General features: G+C 36.4%; 1 protein-coding gene across 1 annotated transcript in view; it reads right to left on the bottom strand.

Annotated features, from left to right (window-relative positions):
* gig (TSC complex subunit tuberin) overlaps window positions 1–19,472 on the bottom strand; it is a 75,882-nt gene that overhangs the window by 49,848 nt on the left and 6,562 nt on the right. The window contains exons 5-9 of the mRNA XM_083110760.1: window positions 19,240–19,437; window positions 13,466–13,640; window positions 8,299–8,499; window positions 6,544–6,685; window positions 3,020–3,171 (exon numbers count right to left, since the gene is read on the bottom strand). Coding sequence (XP_082966886.1) covers window positions 3,020–3,171; window positions 6,544–6,685; window positions 8,299–8,499; window positions 13,466–13,640; window positions 19,240–19,437 — 868 coding nt within the window. The remainder of the gene's footprint in view (window positions 1–3,019; window positions 3,172–6,543; window positions 6,686–8,298; window positions 8,500–13,465; window positions 13,641–19,239; window positions 19,438–19,472) is intronic.

Below are 19,472 nucleotides of genomic sequence, written 5' to 3'. Positions count from 1 at the left end.
CGAGGGTTATTTTTTAAGTAAGGTCAGTTTTGCAATAAAAATGAAGTAAATGTTTTTCAAAAAACAATTTATTTTCTGAATTTACATACACTTCTCTATTTGCTACATAATTTCCTTGCCGGTTTAAACATTTATCGTAACGAACTACGAGTTTTTGGATACCCTCCTCATAGAACTCTGCCGCCTGTGAGATAGCCAGTTACTCACGGTCGTTTTCACTTCTTCATCGGTGTCTAAACGCATGCCACCCAGCAAGGTCTTCAGATGACTGAAGAGGTGGTAGTCACTAGGTGCAAGGTCTGGACCATATGGTGGATGATTGAATACCTCCCAGTCAAAAGATTCGATCAGATCTTGAGTTTGAGCCGCAGCATGTGGCCTTGCATTTTCATGTATCAGTATGACACCGGCTACCAGCATTCCACGCAGTTTGTTCTGAATTGCTCGATGAAGTTTTCTTAGTGTCTCAACAGTAGGAAGCTGAGTTAATTGTTGTTCCTTGCGGCAAAAAGTACACTAATAAAACACCCTGCCTGTCCCAAAACACAGTTGTGCTTTGAAAGGGTCTGGTTTGCTTTCACTTTGACAGGTGATGATGTGTTGACCGTCCGCCATACAGTCCAGACCTTGCACCCTACCGACTACCTCTTCCGCCATCTGAAGACCTTCCTGGGCGGCAAGCTTTTAGACACTGATGACGAAGTGAAAATGAATGTGAGTAACTGGCTATAATCACAGGCGGCAGAGTTCTATGAGGAGGGTATCTAAAAACACGTAGTTCATTATGATAAATGTTAAAACCGGAAAGGAAATTATGTAGAAAAATAGAGAAGTGTATGTAAATTCAGAAAATAAATGTTTTTTTGAAAAACATTTACTTACTTAGTTTTTATTGCAAAACTGACCTTACTTAAAAAATAACCCTTGTATGTACGTATCCAAGTTACTGTAATGGTTTATGGTCTCCATCATGGAGTGGTCCACCTCACATGCAACGAAGTCAGAGGTACCATGTTCGAATCTTGGTTAAGTGCAAGGCTCGAAAAATCGCAGTTGCCAGGGCGACTAAAATTTCAGCCTGGCGACTGTGATCTCTTGCTGTAATATGTTTAGAAATTTTGATGATTCTATGTTCAAATTGCAGTAGAGTTTAAGTTAGCAAATGATTTTTTTTTCTTTTATCAACGTTGTGAATATTCCATAGAGTCAGTAACAATTTCTTACCCTTTGTCCCCCAACACCCCATTTCCTGCTTTCTCAAATAATTTAGCGATGTTCTGAATACCGTGATGCTCAGCATCTTATACAGTGAGTTTCAAAAGTCGCACAACCCAAACTTTGGAAATGTATATCATGAAAACCGTAAGAGATATTTACACCGGGTTTTCTGCATTATAAAGCCTTATCCATTGAGATATTTTTCAATGATTAAGTGAAATGGATTGAGTGAAAAGTGCCATTTTTGGGACATATCTCCGTACATGGCAACACTACCAGGTTAAAATATTGCCAACAGTCGCATGCAACATGTGTCTAAGTATTGGCTATACATTTACGTGAAAAATCGTATATCAAGATTTTGTGCCAAAATAGGACACAGCTGCCTAGAGAATCCTAGGCTGCCCCTGGTTACATTGAATTGTCTTCGCTCACTTTCGCTGCTACTGTGCCTGTTTTTTTAAAAAAAATGATTTAGCATGGCGTATTCATAGGACAAGTGGGTGTGCATTGCTGAACAGTTTTTTACTACTCATTCTTACACTAATGTGCAAGAGGTTTGCAATAAAAATGCCCTGCTTCTGTTGTACCTCACAAAGCAACTGTTTTACAACCAGTCAAACGCCAACAAATGATCCCACAAATTGTTTAAGAGTTGGTATTTATTGTTAAAAATCAGTTCTCAGATGCTTTCAGCAAATTAACAATGTTTTTTTAAAATAATGTAATCACATTTATTTAGATAAATGCTAACATAAATTTATGAACCCAGTGATAGCCTACATGATTAGTTTAGTGCAGAAAAACCAACGTAAATATCTCACGATTTTCATGATATACATTTTCAAAGTTTGGATTGCACGACTTTTGAAACATACTGTAGTATGCACAATTGCTAGTAGGTGGTTTCCTGGCACCTGCTTTTCAGAACAGGCACTTATCTTTGAAGAAAATTTTTCAAGCATTGGTTAAGTGCATTGTTTGTTTCTCATCATTTTATTGTAATTAACGGGAGGTAGAAAGACAATGTAAAATAACCAAAAAAATAGAAGAAACTGCATATATAGATTTAACAAAACAGGACATGTCAATTGTATGTTTATGTTCATAAAATGTACAAAATGGCAAAATTTAGTACTAAATTTCAGGGTACATATAAAAATATTTAGGCAGTAAAATTATCAGGAATTATACCAATGAACCAATACACCAACATGCCTATACTGACAGATAGCACTAGAGTACCAATTCATCTATCCTATCCCTTCCATAAGTAATAGATACCATGTTACAAGGTTTAACTCTTAATATATATGATTGAGCTGGTCAGATTGAATATTACTGTTATCAGAAAAACTTAATCTGTGATAATCATGGCATCCACCATTAAATACCAACATTACGAAAAACTCTTTAATATTTTTACCCTGAGATTCTTCATGGAATGAGAAGTTTATGTCGAAATTTTGTCATGTTTTTGTGTCACAGTGACCTTACCTGAAATGGTGACTTGAGCTATCGTATGTAGAAACAAAATCAGTCAAGACAGGTGGAACCAAACTGCCACCAGTCCTCCAAAATTTCTAGTCCATCAATAACTGGTATAATTTATTACTTGCAAGTGGTAGTTTGTTGAAAGGACACCGTAATGGAAAGCTCATGGATCTCTGCATGCTTTCTACAGCCTCTCCAGACACACTGGGTGAACATCAATATCCTTACATGTACAGTAATCTTTGCAGACATAACATTATCAGTATGTTCTTATTACAACTGGGAACATTAAAGAAGAAATACTTACAGGCCGTCCTGATGAGCACCTATCAACAAGCTCAAATATTCTCTTAATAGAGCCATTGTATTGGCCTAGCTCCATAAGCTGTTCAATTGTTGATAACGTGTCGTGCAGGTGACTAGCGACAAGAGCCATATGCTCTGACTGGGGGGCAGTCTCTGAAATTAACACAAGTAAGAAAATGTACTGGGAAACATAAAAACTGATCACATATTAAGGAGAAATGTAGAGGCTAATTTACAAGCAATCAACCACCCAATCCAATTCCAGACAAAAAAAAAACAAAACTATAAGACATATTTGAGTCATATTTTTAACATGATAAAGTTTTATCCACTGAGATCAATTTTGATAGCTAGACATTATGGGCTGTATTAACAAAACAGAACACCCACTCATTTCTCTTTTCTTTCGATCATGTACAGATAAATCCAGGCCTAGTCAACCTGCTGTATATGTGGGAGAGCACACTTGTATCCATGTGTGGACTGTATTAAGAATAATTACTACAATGATATGTTTTACTTACTTTTATTATTATTTCAAGACAAAGATGGAGGGATAACGTCGAGATGGACCTAAAGGAAATCAACAAGGATGGAAAAGATTGGATTGATCTTGCCCAGGATAAGGACAGATGGAAGGCTTGTGTTGCTGTAGCCATAACCCTTCGGATTTAAGAATGCTTGTTAGTTATCATTATTTCTGGCATATATATTTTCACACAAATTAAAGCCTTACTGTTCAGCAAGAAATTTATAATATTACACAATTTATATTACATGTACAAACTAAGCAGAAAAAAAAAAACAGGAAATGAAATAAAGAAGAAAATTTTGGATGTTTTACAAGCTTCATAATAACAACGTTCAGGAAAACTTACATTACATTCATGACAACATATACAAGATGACACTCAGGTAGGGATGTGACGAAGCTGAAAATTTACCAATGTCGATGTACTCACTGATAATTATTGGAACCGATACCGATATTTAACCGATTCCGATACATAAGATTATTCAACAAAAATGGGATGTTATTTTCAGCATGACAAGAATAAATTTGCTATGTACATTTCTATTGCATATCATATGAACGATACACATATATTTTCAAGAGATGCAAATGGTTAGGTGAACCTTTAAGAAGAACATAAATTCTCAAGAGATTTAACATTAGTACACAAGCAGTTCTTTGAAATGCAAAATGAATTCCTGTTGTTAATGTTGTAAATTTAATGCTGGCAGATTCAACTTCAGAAACACGAGTTTTGGAAGCACTTCTGGAAGTAACCTACTTCTTCTCTTATCACAAATCTGTTCAACAACTCAGAACACTCGTTCACTGAATACTGATGCAGCAGGTATGCCCAAGTATTTTCTCACCACTTGCGTCAGGTTTGGATACTCAGTTTTGAATTTCCAATGCAACAGTGGATCCTGGTCATGTGGAATAGTCAGTTCAGCAATATACTGTTCTATTTCTGTTTTTGAGGTAGGTTGATCCTCTGAATGAGAGTTTGCAATAATTTTATTAAAAAACTCTACAAATGATGAAGAATCACAACCTAATTTCCAATAAATCTTACAAAATTAAAATATAAAACTTATTAGAAGGTAAAACTCTAGTATTATCTGTACCGGTTTAAATATCGGATTTTTGCTGATGTCGATACCGATGCGTCAATTTCTGCCGATTTTCATAAATCTGTAATCGGCTTCGGCACATCCCTACACTCAGGTAATTGGCAGAAAAAGCAAAGTAAAATACACTGAATTAAAGTAAAGTAGTTTTTCTTGTATGTACGCATTGCTTGCATGATAGAATTATTTTCCTGTAGTTTACGGTTATTACAAGCATAAGAAAACAGTTTTTTCTTTGTGACGTTTCAGGAGAACACACGCTCCTTTCATCAGACATTTATTTTCATTTTGACTACCAGATGTGGAAACCACAGGAATATATAATATAAGTTGTTCATGTTCAAAAGATTATGTGGGACAAACAGCAAGGAAAATGGCAATAAGATGGCACGAACATGATTTGGACATTATAAATCTAAACCCAAGAACAGGTTTGTCAACTCATATCATCGAAGAGAAGCATTTGATTAAAAAGAGAAGGGTTTTAAAAAGATTAACGGGAAACACAGAGTTGAATGTCTGGGAAGCCTCGTTCATTGCGGAAGAACACTGGAATAAATTAAATAATGAAAATGGTAATATAGATCCAGTGTGGAGTTTTCTTTTTCACAAATGGAGTAAGCCACCATCTTTAAAATTTAATGTAACAGAAAACATCAAGAGACTTTGTGAAAACAATGATGAATTTGAATTACCTGATGATATTTGGGATTCATAATTTAAAAAATAGACTGCTTTTTTCACAGTTAAGTTGCTATATTACAACAATGTAACATTGACAACATCCATTATATAACAGATTCTTTTTGTTTAAAAATTACTAACCATTGTTATAACTGTATCTTTAGTCAAAATGAAAATAAATGTCTGATGAAAGGAGCGTGTGTTCTCCTGAAACGTCACAAAGAAAAAACTGTTTTCTTATGCTTGTAATAACCGTAAACTACAGGAAAATAAAGTAAAGTATTTTTACAACTGTACTTCCCACATTCTTTGACCTGTTGTGGATATGTTTACATATATATTTTTCATATATACAGGGTGTATCATAAGGAATAGCGCAAACTGACACAGTTGAAAGCACACAATAATAGAAGCAAAAAAGTCTCAGTAAACATGGCTCTGCACACGAGCCGTTTTCGAGATAATTGTGAATGTGTGGTTACAAGCCACCACTGACTTCATTGTTTGTAAACGTCATCCTAGTTGGTAATATGCTAATAATGTGTGCGAATGTGTGGTTAGAAACAGTCACTGACTGCATTTTGTAAACACCGAGTGCTTTACTCCTTGCACATTCTGAGGTTTGATCTTTCTTTACAAAACAAAACATTTCCGAGAGGTGGCGTTGTAATCAAACAGGATGGATACAATGAGTACAGAGAATTGTACATGCTTGTGACCAATTCGGAAATGAACCGGGGTGTTCGAAAGAAATCGAAACTCAATGTGGAATCGCATGCAGTATTGCATCCAGATGCAAGGACAACACTTTGAACACCACCTTTAACAGGTACAGTAATTGTAACATACTAACGTTTGTTAAAGTTAGTAGAATGTTCAATAAAAGCAATGAGATCTCCAATGACTTTCCTTACTGTATTATTAGCATTTTACCAACTAGGACGATGTTTACAAACAATGAAGTCAGTGGCAGCTTGTAACAACAAATTCACAATTATCTCGAAACCGGCTTGTTTGCGGACCCATTTTTACCAAGACTTTTTTGCTTCTATTATCGTGCACTTTCAACTGTGTGAGTTTGCGCTATTCCTTATGATACACCCTGTATATATGAAAAATATATATGTAAACATATCCACAACAGGTCAAAGAATGCGGGAAGAAACGATCACAAATTATCAACTAAATGTTGGTACGTACCAATATGTGTGATCACAACTTCAATTATTGACAAAACTATGTCCCATGCTGGATCCAGTAGTTCCAAGCCATACTTCTTGATAAGCCTCTGAATGCTTAACATTACTTCATACACTACTACAGTATGATTGCACTGCATACCCTAGGAAAATATTTTTCAAAAGGATAAGTATTTACATGCAGTGTAATATAAATTTATAAAAATATGTATGTACTAATACTATCATACAGTATGTATCATATAAGTATTGTGCCATCAATATTTTAAACAAACGTCTAACTGCATGTGGCTTGTAAACATGGTTACAAATACCAACAGTACAATATGATGGAGCTTGCGACACTGTTTAGCATATCCTCCTTTTTCACTGATATTTACATAATTATTCACATACTGCATATAACATGTTATAAGACACACAACTAATATAAAACAATAATTCTATGAATGTTAGTCACAATGGTTCTACATCTGAATGCAATGTTAATTGGACATTATCCATTGCCTAGAGGTGCTCTTTCATTTGTCAGTTATTGTTTACATAATTTTTGTAATTCCAATAACAAAAAAAGGGAAAAAGGCACAATGACATTTGTAATAAGAATATTATTGCTAAAGGCACATATTTTTGGTACATAAAGCAAAATTTTGGTACAAAAACAGTCAATTTTGAGTTCAAAAGCGGTACATAAAATAAAATTTTGGTGTTATAGTGGTGAAGAATTGGATCAAAAGCAGTATATAAAATGACATTTTGGTTTTAAAACTGTGACTGTAATCTTAAATTTGATTTAAAAACTGCACTTATTGCACAATATAAACATTGATTGATTGAGTTGGCATTTTAAGTCCACTTTATGCACAGTAAGGCTAATCGGGACTGGACCTACAGTTGAAAGTGGGATTCAAACCACTATGTGCTTCTACGGGTATCGAACCCAGGATCCCTTGCTACCACTGCACCATCGGAGAGGCCACAAACAAAATACACATGTTCTTTCTAATAGCACATTTATGTAGTTACCAAAATATTAAGTTTATTCCTGTATAAAGTAGTACATTTTGGCTTCTCAAATATTTGCAGCAGAATTAATCAATTTTCCATGTATTGCATAACTCACAGGATAATTCAAACTTCAGACAGTGTTGCGTCGTGTTTAAAAGTTAATTGTGCATTTTGTAGTTCATTTCGCATCATTTTGTGACAAACAGGTTACGGAAATACATCTTTCAGAAACATGAGAAATGAACATTACAATGTGTTATTTCACATTTCGCGTTTTCGTCACAAACAAAATATGCATGCCTCTTATTATTGCATATTGATTAGTGTCAAGACTGTTGACCATCTGCAGAAGTTGCTTTCTTATGTGTACTAGAAATTTCGTGTTTCTACGTTGCTAATTTGATAGTTTTTTTCTGATTAATTTTGAAGGCTTTCTTTTCTTCCTTTCCGTTATGTTTTATGACTGCCTGTACACCTGTTATACATTGCTACTTTTGGCACATATCAACTTTATTTGCAGTTGCATGAAACGATCGAAAGGGAAGGAGAGAGAATGGAGATACATAATTTGTCAGCATGAATGGCCGCGATCCCTATCTCAGAATGTACTCAGAATTACATTCAAAATGTTACAAGCTTATAGGGTCATATCTAAAATAGCTTTAGCGGGCCATTACAAATAATCATGTCATTTCCTCTAATAATTTTAAGTTTCTCAATGTTGGAACATTATTATTAGTATTTTTACCTGCAGGAAAGAGGGAAGAACAGATGTTGGGGTGCACTTGAGTGACGTCACCCTCTTCGTCCCCCAGAGGCCCATATTGATATAAAACACGGCACCTCTGAGAAGGCCAACGTCATGCTGGCTTCCAGGGTCTTGTAGAAGCCTACACATTGTGTACAGAGCACTGTGTCCCATGTGGGTGCCTAGAAGGTTTCTCATGATCTGAAAACAAGAAAGTTTCGTTTGAGCAAATGGTAGGTAAATGACAATTGAGAAGTAGACCCAAGAAAATGATTTCCTACAAACAATAATGTATATTTTTTTAATTTTCAGCATAATGTGTCAACACAATTCTTACGTTTATGGTCATATTGTTGTATCAGAACTACCTACAGAAAACCATGAATGCTTTTCATACCCTTCAAGAGAACCGCAGTAGTTCAGTTGGTAGATCAACTGGCTACCAAGGAGGAGACCTGGGTTCAATTCCTGGGGGCAGGTATACTGTATACATACCCATACTTGTACAACATAAGAAAAAACAAAATGAAAATTAAACATCAAAATATAATAGGAAAAATGACCCAAACAAATACAGACAAAAATACGCTACAAATACGAAATTTCCAGGTTTGTCCCTGTATAGTGGCCTTGTGGCACACCCAGTCTCAAATAAATGGGTGCCTAGCTAAGTGGGGGAAAAGGTGGCTTGAGTGTGGTGCTGATCACATCACCTACAAAAATGGCCGAGACTGAGAATGTGTAGAGCCCTGCCTTCACATCACCTAGGTGCCTTAGCTTATTACTCCCTCTGTCCCATAATTTTTGTCCGGTACACTTTTGTTTGTTGCCTCATAATAATTGTCCGATAGGCAAACTGTGACATTGGTGTATACAGAAGAAGAAAATTAAACACGGGAATGAACCATACAACGTTATTACTCAAGGATCAGTACAAATTTACCGATCAAGTATCCAAAAGAACATAAATAAAAAGTCACCATTTTGGCATACCGGACTATAATATTGGGACACAGGGAGTATTAGGTTATTTAATGTCATTTTTCTGCCAGTTTTTACTAATCACAATGATATGATGAAACTGATCCGAAACTGACAAAAAAAAAACACCCATGCTCAGTGAAAAACTAAATATGCTGACCAAGGCAGTAATTTATTTTATTAAAAAACATAAACTAACGTAACGTTTCAACCTTCTAGCAAGGTCTTCTTCAGACTCTGTATCAAGTACAAAAGTAACCAGATACAACAAGAAGGGTAATATATATACACAAACATTACTCCCTCCAGACTATTTAGAAAGTTGTTTGGAACTTTCTAGCAGATGACTTTTACTTTCCAACTTTACTTTCACCTAAAAGGCTAAACACTTCCATATAGAATGTGGTTGGACTTTTTAATCTCACGCTCTTTTCCCTTCATTTTTCTTCCTTCTCCTCTCCTCTTTTTCTCTTGTCCTTTCCACTCTTTCCAACATCTTCTTCCATTCCTTGTTTAACTTCAGTCCCCCATTCCAGTTCATTGTGTCTTCTTCGCCTTTCTTCTCTATTTCCTTGGCTTCCTTCCATTTTCTCACTAGCATTCTCTTCTCCCTTCCTATCTGCTTAGCCTCATCCCACTCTATGTCATGTCCTGTTTCTCTCGTGTGTTTAAATATTGCATTTCTCTCTCTCTTAAGTCGTACATCATCCCTATGTTGTTTCAACCTGTCTTTCAGCCTTTTTTTCGTTTCTCCTATGTACACACTCTGACATTCTTTACATTTTACTTCGTAGATAATCCCTTCTTCTTCCTCTTCTCTGGTTTCCTTTTTCTTGTTAGCATTCCTCGCTATTCCTAAGATGCTTCTTCCTCCCTTCCTGTAAGTTTTAATTCCTGCTTTCCTAAGCACTTTGCATATCTTTTCTGTGGTCTTCCCCATACTCCTTATTCCAAACCTTCTCTCCTCTTTTTCTTTCTCTTCCAATTCTCCCCTGCCCGTTTTCTTACTTCTTCTGTTTATGTCCAGTCTATCCTGCTTCTCATAGCCATTCTTTTCCAGCTGTTTCCATAGGCTATTTATTTTGCCTTCTTTTTCACATTCTTTCATGCATATTTTCTTGATTCTGTCCTCCATATTCTTTATAAAATTTATTTTTGTCACCTCACTTACATCACTTCTTTTGTGGCAGAATACCCCTGCTGCACACTTCTTCTGATGCCAAGCAGTTTCAATTTCTTGTCCTCTTTTCCTTTTCATCAATATATCTAGATAGCTTAACTTGTCTTCTTCTTCTATTTCAAGTTCCAATAATATCCCTCTTTCTTCATCTTGAATTTCTTTGGCAAAAATGTCAAGCTGCCTCTTCGTTCCTTTCCATATGCCAAAACAGTCGTCCACATATCTGCAAAACAGAATCATTTTGTCACCTCCCTTTTCTATCACTTTCTTTTCCCATTCATTCATAACCAATTCAGCCAATGCTGGGCTTAGACTGGAACCTATATTTAGTCCTTCACTCATTAACATTATTTTATCTCCCATTATACTGTAACCGTTATTCCAAATGGTTTCCAGCGCCTTCACTACCCTTTCACTATCCCATTCTCCTATAATTTCTTGTCCCATTCTCTTTTTAATAATGTCCAAAACGTGTCCCCTCTTGATGCTCGGGAACATACTTTTCACGTCTAAGCTAAACATTGTCGTCTTCATCTCATTTAACTTAAGTCCTTTTATGAGGTCTACTACTTGTTCACTGTTCTTAACTGCTCTGCTTTCTTGCTGTGTTACTAACACGTCAATAACTTTCTGTAATTTCTTTTCTAAGGGTTCCAAAATATTGTTTCTGCAGTTCATTACTGGTCTTAACTTTATCTCCTCTTTGTGTATCTTTGGAAAGCCTTTCAAACTTGGTAGTCTTCCTGTCTCCTTTATGCATTTCTTGAATCCACTCCTCCTACAGTCTTTAATGATTCTTTCTTTTATAGTTTGTTCTTCACCTGTTCCACAAATCTCCTCATATCCATTTTCTTTTAGGTCTTCAAACTTCCTCTCGTACCATTCTCTTTCCATCACCACAATTGCTCCACCTTTATCTGCCTGCTCTATCACCACATCATTTCTTGTTTTGATTTTCTTCATCCCTTCCCTTTCTTTTTGACTCAAATTATCTACTTTTCCTTGTTTTCCCATTTCTTTCTTCAGTATGGCTGCTGTTCTTCTTCTAATCTTGTCTCTTTCTGGTTCTTCTTTTATATGGAGCACTGCTTCTTCAATGTCATATATAACTTCCTCATAATCTACATTTCTTTCTTTAACTTTGAAACCTCTTTAACCTTTGGAACCCTTAGAAAAGAAATTACAGAAAGTTATTGACGTGTTAGTAACACAGCAAGAAAGCAGAGCAGTTAAGAACAGTGAACAAGTAGTAGACCTCATAAAAGGACTTAAGTTAAATGAGATGAAGACGACAATGTTTAGCTTAGACGTGAAAAGTATGTTCCCGAGCATCAAGAGGGGACACGTTTTGGACATTATTAAAAAGAGAATGGGACAAGAAATTATAGGAGAATGGGATAGTGAAAGGGTAGTGAAGGCGCTGGAAACCATTTGGAATAACGGTTACAGTATAATGGGAGATAAAATAATGTTAATGAGTGAAGGACTAAATATAGGTTCCAGTCTAAGCCCAGCATTGGCTGAATTGGTTATGAATGAATGGGAAAAGAAAGTGATAGAAAAGGGAGGTGACAAAATGATTCTGTTTTGCAGATATGTGGACGACTGTTTTGGCATATGGAAAGGAACGAAGAGGCAGCTTGACATTTTTGCCAAAGAAATTCAAGATGAAGAAAGAGGGATATTATTGGAACTTGAAATAGAAGAAGAAGACAAGTTAAGCTATCTAGATATATTGATGAAAAGGAAAAGAGGACAAGAAATTGAAACTGCTTGGCATCAGAAGAAGTGTGCAGCAGGGGTATTCTGCCACAAAAGAAGTGATGTAAGTGAGGTGACAAAAATAAATTTTATAAAGAATATGGAGGACAGAATCAAGAAAATATGCATGAAAGAATGTGAAAAAGAAGGCAAAATAAATAGCCTATGGAAACAGCTGGAAAAGAATGGCTATGAGAAGCAGGATAGACTGGACATAAACAGAAGAAGTAAGAAAACGGGCAGGGGAGAATTGGAAGAGAAAGAAAAAGAGGAGAGAAGGTTTGGAATAAGGAGTATGGGGAAGACCACAGAAAAGATATGCAAAGTGCTTAGGAAAGCAGGAATTAAAACTTACAGGAAGGGAGGAAGAAGCATCTTAGGAATAGCGAGGAATGCTAACAAGAAAAAGGAAAACAGAGAAGAGGAAGAAGAAGGGATTATCTACGAAGTAAAATGTAAAGAATGTCAGAGTGTGTACATAGGAGAAACGAAAAAAAGGCTGAAAGACAGGTTGAAACAACATAGGGATGATGTACGACTTAAGAGAGAGAGAAATGCAATATTTAAACACACGAGAGAAACAGGACATGACATAGAGTGGGATGAGGCTAAGCAGATAGGAAGGGAGAAGAGAATGCTAGTGAGAAAATGGAAGGAAGCCAAGGAAATAGAGAAGAAAGGCGAAGAAGACACAATGAACTGGAATGGGGGACTGAAGTTAAACAAGGAATGGAAGAAGATGTTGGAAAGAGTGGAAAGGACAAGAGAAAAAGAGGAGAGGAGAAGGAAGAAAAATGAAGGGAAAAGAGCGTGAGATTAAAAAGTCCAACCACATTCTATATGGAAGTGTTTAGCCTTTTAGGTGAAAGTAAAGTTGGAAAGTAAAAGTCATCTGCTAGAAAGTTCCAAACAACTTTCTAAATAGTCTGGAGGGAGTAATGTTTGTGTATATATATTACCCTTCTTGTTGTATCTGGTTACTTTTGTACTTGATACAGAGTCTGAAGAAGACCTTGCTAGAAGGTTGAAACGTTACGTTAGTTTATGTTTTTTAATAAAATAAATTACTGCCTTGGTCAGCATATTTAGTTTTTCATAATCATGGAAACAAGGCTTAATGGAGTTATAACCATGCTCAGACCAGGATTCGAACCTAGGACCCCTGGCATTATATCGTGCTGTCAATCTAATCAGTCTAACCACGCAACATGATCCGTTTTGAAAGTGAAATCAGCAAACACTCACCTTCCAGCTGCTCTGGCAATAGGCTTCAACGTTCACAGTACGGCACAGGGCACTGATGAAAGTAGGAAGCGACTCAGATGGTAAATTACTGTAACACACCACACTGTCCAGCACTTGCAGGCAAGTGAGCACTACTTCACTTACATTTGTCCAGCAGCACAAAAAGCAGGTGTTCCTGGAAAAAAAAATCAATGAGGACACATTTTTAATGAGGAGAAGAAAGACATTGTGAAACAATCTTGGCAGGAAAAGAAGAAATGGAAAGTTTCTGTGATACTGACAAGTTATGTACTAGATAATGTAAAAACTAATTGAACCGAGATAATTTATGATGCATAGAGGCACATAATTTTGGTAAATAAAAAGCAAAATTTTGATACAAAAACTAAGTCAATTTCGAGTTTAAAAGCGGTAAATAAAAAATAAAAAAAACTGTGTTATAGCGGTGAAAAATTAGATGAAAAGTGGTATATAAAAATACATTTTGGTTTTAAAATTGTGAATATAATCCTAAATTTGATTTAAAAATTACACTTATTACACAAAATTAACATTTCACTTCTAATAGCATATTTATGTAGTCATCAAAGTATTAAGTTTATTTCTGTATAAAGGAGTTCATTTTTGCTTCTCCAATATTAACAGCAGAATTAATCAATTTTCCGTGAACTGTATAACTTGCAGGATAATTCAGACCTCAAAAGGTGTCGCGTCCGTAAATAAACCCTAAATTTCATGTTTAAAAGTCCATTTCGCATCATTTCATGACAAAACATGGTAGCAAAATAAATCACACACCTTTCAAAAACATGAAAAATTAACACTACAATGTGTTTTTTGACATTTCGTTTTTTCGTTAAAAACGAAATATCCATGCCCCTAATGATGCATTAAATTGATATTTGACAGTATTTTAATTTCACCAACAATAATCCCTTGTACAAAACTGAAGTCCATTTTAAGTTCATTTAAGTTAAAAAGGGATCTAAACCATGTCCAAGGTACCTCCACCGGAGATCGAACCCACGGTGCACTGATTACAAGAAAATAACATTACCAGTATGTCATCGTGGAGACCAAATAATCTCTTGTATTTCAGTCATTTGCACGATAGTGACAAGTTATATGAAAATTTTGATTTTCTTCTACTTTCATTATTGGGAGGTTCAATGTATGAATTGCACCTCCATTAAAAGCCCTGCCATTCTGAAACAAAAGCAAAACAGATTTCATTTCTTTACAACAGGGGTTTCCAACTGGCGGCCCACGGGCCGCATGCGGCCCCCATTGCCTTTTTCTGCGGCCCGCGAAGCCAGTTTACAAAATACATTAATTATTAAAATACGTTCTTTTTTTACTGAAGGAACGGATGCTCTGTGAAGAAATACAATATCACAGGTAGAATTGATTTTGCAGTCAATAATGATAATCAGAAGAATCTAAAGTGACGTAACTTTCTCTTCACACCACGCATTCTACCTCTTCGCTATGCGGAATGAACTCGGCCGCTTCCGCGAAGGCTTCACTCTTTGTGTTCAGAAACAAACTGCAGAGATCTGTTTTACTACGCACGAAGAGATTTCCAGTGTTCCAACTCGGATTGTACTGGGACTGATTGTTAAAGTTTGTGCAAATATCGAAATGAGCAATATCTCCAAAAAACGTAAGATTGAAAATTAAAATAGCTTCTCTCCAACTTGAATTGCGTGATTTGCAAGTTCCTTCAAACTAGGCAAGAAAAGGGGCCAGAGTTTTTCAAATACCTTTGAAAAGAACGCTTTCCAAAGCTTCGTAGTTTTGGACAAAGAATGACATCGATGTTCGGCAGCACATACACGTGTGAAAGTGTTTTTTCTTCAATGAAGTTCATCAAGAACCGCTACAGAAGTCGATTGGTAGATTCTTCACTGCTTCACCTTCTGAGACTTTCAAATACAGAAATTCAAATACAACTTTAATTAAAAAAGCAGATCGGGCTTAATTTTCACATTGAACACTTATTATGAAGGATTCTTATTTGTATGGTGTGTCTTTAATTTCTTTCAATTCGTCAATAAGTATTGGGTTTTTGTGAAATAAATTGTAATTATACAATTTTGATTTGAAATTCCATTGTTTTATTGTCTCATTTTAGAAATTTAGGTCATGCGAAAGTACTACATTTTCAGTTCAGTACTTACAATTTTTGTAATTTTTAACCCCCCCCCCAAAAAAAAATGCGGCCCGCCTATCAACTGCTGGATATAATTTTGGCCCTCGGACCTTTTGAAGTTGGAAACCACTGCTTTACAATTACTTCTTGAGATACAATATTCTTGTACATTGCGGCAAGTTTGAAAAAAGCACATGCTTGAAAAGTCCTGCGTAGAGAGGATAACATGTGGGACAGGCTATTGTCCACTAAAGGTCTGGAACATGTTGGATCTATGCAAGAGTTACATTTAAATGAATACATCTCAATGAAAGGTTACCTTTTCTGACACTTTTGCGATAATGAGGATGAGTTACGATTAGATGAAAATAATAAAAAGGATGTGTACTACAGACACATGTCTAGGCTGAGTCTCAAACCCAAGAACTTGTGTTGAAATGTACTCGGCCACAGAGTCAACTGGACGTACAGTTTGAAGTAGGATCCAAACCACTGAAATGGGCCTTCACTGGATGCTAAGCTATCAATGCTTTCTCAGTGTGTCTACCAAAACAACAAATCCAAAATTCTTGACATGTTCTTGACCTTGTTTCTAGGTTTTCTTAATCTTTATTTATTCGACCCCTACTTAGGTAAAGTTGGGATTAGGAAAATAAATATTTATTTACAGAAAAAACCCTACCAAAAGGCCAGGAAAGATGAAAACTGAAGCTGTATTTAACAAGAGAATTCGACTTGCTTTCTTTATTAATGCATCATGGGCTGCATATAGCAGACTAGCGAGGTTCTGGCATCTGAACTCACAGCCAGTATAATCTTATGTGGGGCTCGTGTTGTCGTCCCTACATGTGTGTGACTGTCCCTTCATCCATCTTATCTTACCACCATTCATCGTCATCTTCGCGATTAGCCAAAGGGATGGAAAAGTGAAGTAAAATAAACTCAATCAATTGTGATAGCACAATTCTTGACCTCAAGTATAATTTCTTGACTGACTTGTTGATTTTCATGACTTTCTTGACTGCTAGATATCCTGTTTATTATCAGCATTCATTGTTATATGCAGCTTTGACAGATGGATTTAGCACTATAATTTCTACAAAAATCTGTGTGTGCCAAAAGGTAAGGAAAAGAAAAGCTGAAACCATCAAAATACTGAAGGAAGGAAGTACCGGAAAACCTCGTTAATACGAAGTTCAAGGGACCAAAAAATGTCAACTTCGTATTAAACGACTTCGAGTTATCCATTCTTTTCAAGATGGTGCCGGTTTTCAGGTGTAAATAGAGTAGAGTATAAATTATCCCCACAAAGGATGTTTTATACTTGGTGGTAGCTCAGAAAATACGCTTTATATGTACTATATAATAATATTGTATGTTTTAAAGAAAGTGTAAAAAATGTTACACAAAATGAGAACACGGAGCTCACACAGACACAAAGATTCCAAGGAGACGGTTAACATCATTTATCCTGCCTAGTTATACAACCGGTTATGCATGGGATGCATGTTGTGGGAAAAAGTCTTTTAAAAAACGGTATTTTCTGTTAATTGTTCAAAGTCGTTGCTCTTCCACAAAATTCTTACAATTTTAGTACATAAGAAACCCCTTTGCACGGAGACCTAGGGAAAGGAAAACAATCGGAGACCTAGGGAAAGGAAAACAATCTCGTTTATTGCAAGAAGTGAAACTCTGAAGAATCTTGACAGTACTCACACTGGCGCGAGCAACAGACGGCAGATAATCGGACAGAATGAATATTGGATTTTATGTGCCTACACTAGAACATTGTCCGTTACAGGATTAACTGGTAAGAGAAGATTCTCTTGGGAGAGAACACAACCTTTCCCTGGCACAAAACAAAAAAATCGGTGATGTAAATGACAGTGCCTCAGCCGCCAAAACTTTTCCTTTTGTATTCCTACATTGATCATTGCAGTTTTTTTTAACAGCAGCATGCTAATGGTTCTGAAGAAAAGCGGGGATTATATGGCTTTGCGAGATTCAAAACAATAAGGGTTAAACACTGCAGTTGTCGAAGACCAAACTTTTATCAGCAGGGTGAAAAAGAAAACTGATCCTTGTGTTACCTTTTACCATGCAACAGACAATAATACGGGCAGTATTTCCTATCCAGACAGCTGCATTCAAACAAAGAAAGAGGGACCTGAATTCTGCAATTATCACATTACCATGCACACCAGTAGCGGATAATGAGCTGTTGTAGGAGAAGGAAGGGGGTCACTTTTCTTTTACTTATCATGCGGTTTTTGTGAAGAAGGTATTCAGAACTGTTTGCTTTTTTTAGACGCCAAAGGAAAGGAGCCCGTGTGCGCACACGAGCAAGAAATCGTGGCTAAAAAAAATTAGCAACAGACCCCACCATTTGCTGATAGAAAAAGGGGAGAAGTCACTCAGACAACAAAACAATGTTTTGGCAAATTTTATGACCGGCACAGTTGGGAAACGTATGAAGTTGCAACATACGTAAGATCGACATCAACTTTTGCGGGAAACCTAGATGACAATGCATTAAGCGGGTTGACGATCTTTAGTTGGCCTATGCAGCTTTCATTATCTGTAACAATTTTCCTTTTTTATGAAGTTCTACAGGGCACAAAGAACACGCTTTTAATGAAAGTGGTTACCGGAAGTTGTCGGCTACAAGGATAAAAGTTGCTCGCTCACGGGAAATTGCTGTATCTCGAGCTCAGAGCTAGACAGATGGGTGAGACTTCCAGGCGCCATGCATCTTGTATTTTGGAACATTTGTGCAATCTTATCTCGCATTTGTCATCTAGCACTGGTGAATATTTCCAAGGTGGCGCATTCAGCGGGGAAAGAGCTTGACCTGCCATGCACATTGACAAAGAATGTCAATGTCCAGCGGGCATTTCGGGCTGCTTCCCTCGAGTTTTCAGCAGCTCTTACGACAAGGAAATGTGTCAAGGTCAAGTTAAAATAACGTCCAAGCTCTCTCCACATTCGATCTTCTCTTGTCGACTTACGCAGGTGTCTACTTCGAATTAAGCGAAACCAGTTTTGCGGAAGGGTCTTGTAAACAACTTCTTATTAAAAATTATCCGTATTTCGATTTATCCGTACTGAAATACATTATAAATCCTATCTTATTGGTTGGGGAATGGGAAAAACTTTGGATTAAAGGGCTATTAACCAATATCGTATTAACAAGGTTTTCCTGTACTGAAATATCACAACACAATTGATCTCATATTTTCAAAAAGTTAATGATTTTGCACTTTTCTGCTGCCTGTGGGCCTCCCTGATTTTTCAGTGGTAATGCTGTATTCTTGTAATCAAGGAGTTCCAGGTTTGATACCCAGTGGGCAGTACATAACAGCTCAGATCGCACTTTAAACCATAGGTCCAGTCTCAATTAACCTATCTATGCATAAAATGGACTTAAAACAAAAACTCAAACTTCACATGTCCATAAAACACATGGTTCAAATACATTGAAACAATACAATTCCCAATTCTTCAGTGTATGCTGTTTTGATATGATGTCAATCTTTGATAATTCAAAATATTTCTGGCAGTTTCAAGATCCTGATACATCAAACAGCTCTATTCTGAGCAGGGCCATAGTACAAATACTTACTGCACAAGGCCAGCTATCACATCTTCATTTATGTAAGCTGCATTGTACTTGATAACGTTCACAAGCATGGACAAGAAATCCTGTGTCTTCTCAGCACCAATAACTGCCGGCATCCATTGAAGGAGAAAAGGCCCAACATCCTCTTCGAAATACAAGATGTCCTTCCCATTTTCAGTCAGACTTTTCAGCAGGTCAAGCCTAAAAATATAAAATAATGCTACACAGAAAATGTA

The sequence above is a fragment of the Lepisma saccharinum genome, chromosome 24 (genome assembly GCF_977018435.1).
Source record: "Lepisma saccharinum chromosome 24, izLepSacc3.1, whole genome shotgun sequence".
In the NCBI taxonomy this organism is placed as follows: Eukaryota; Metazoa; Arthropoda; class Insecta; order Zygentoma; family Lepismatidae; genus Lepisma; species Lepisma saccharinum.
This window is presented reverse-complemented; position numbering and strand designations above follow the sequence as displayed.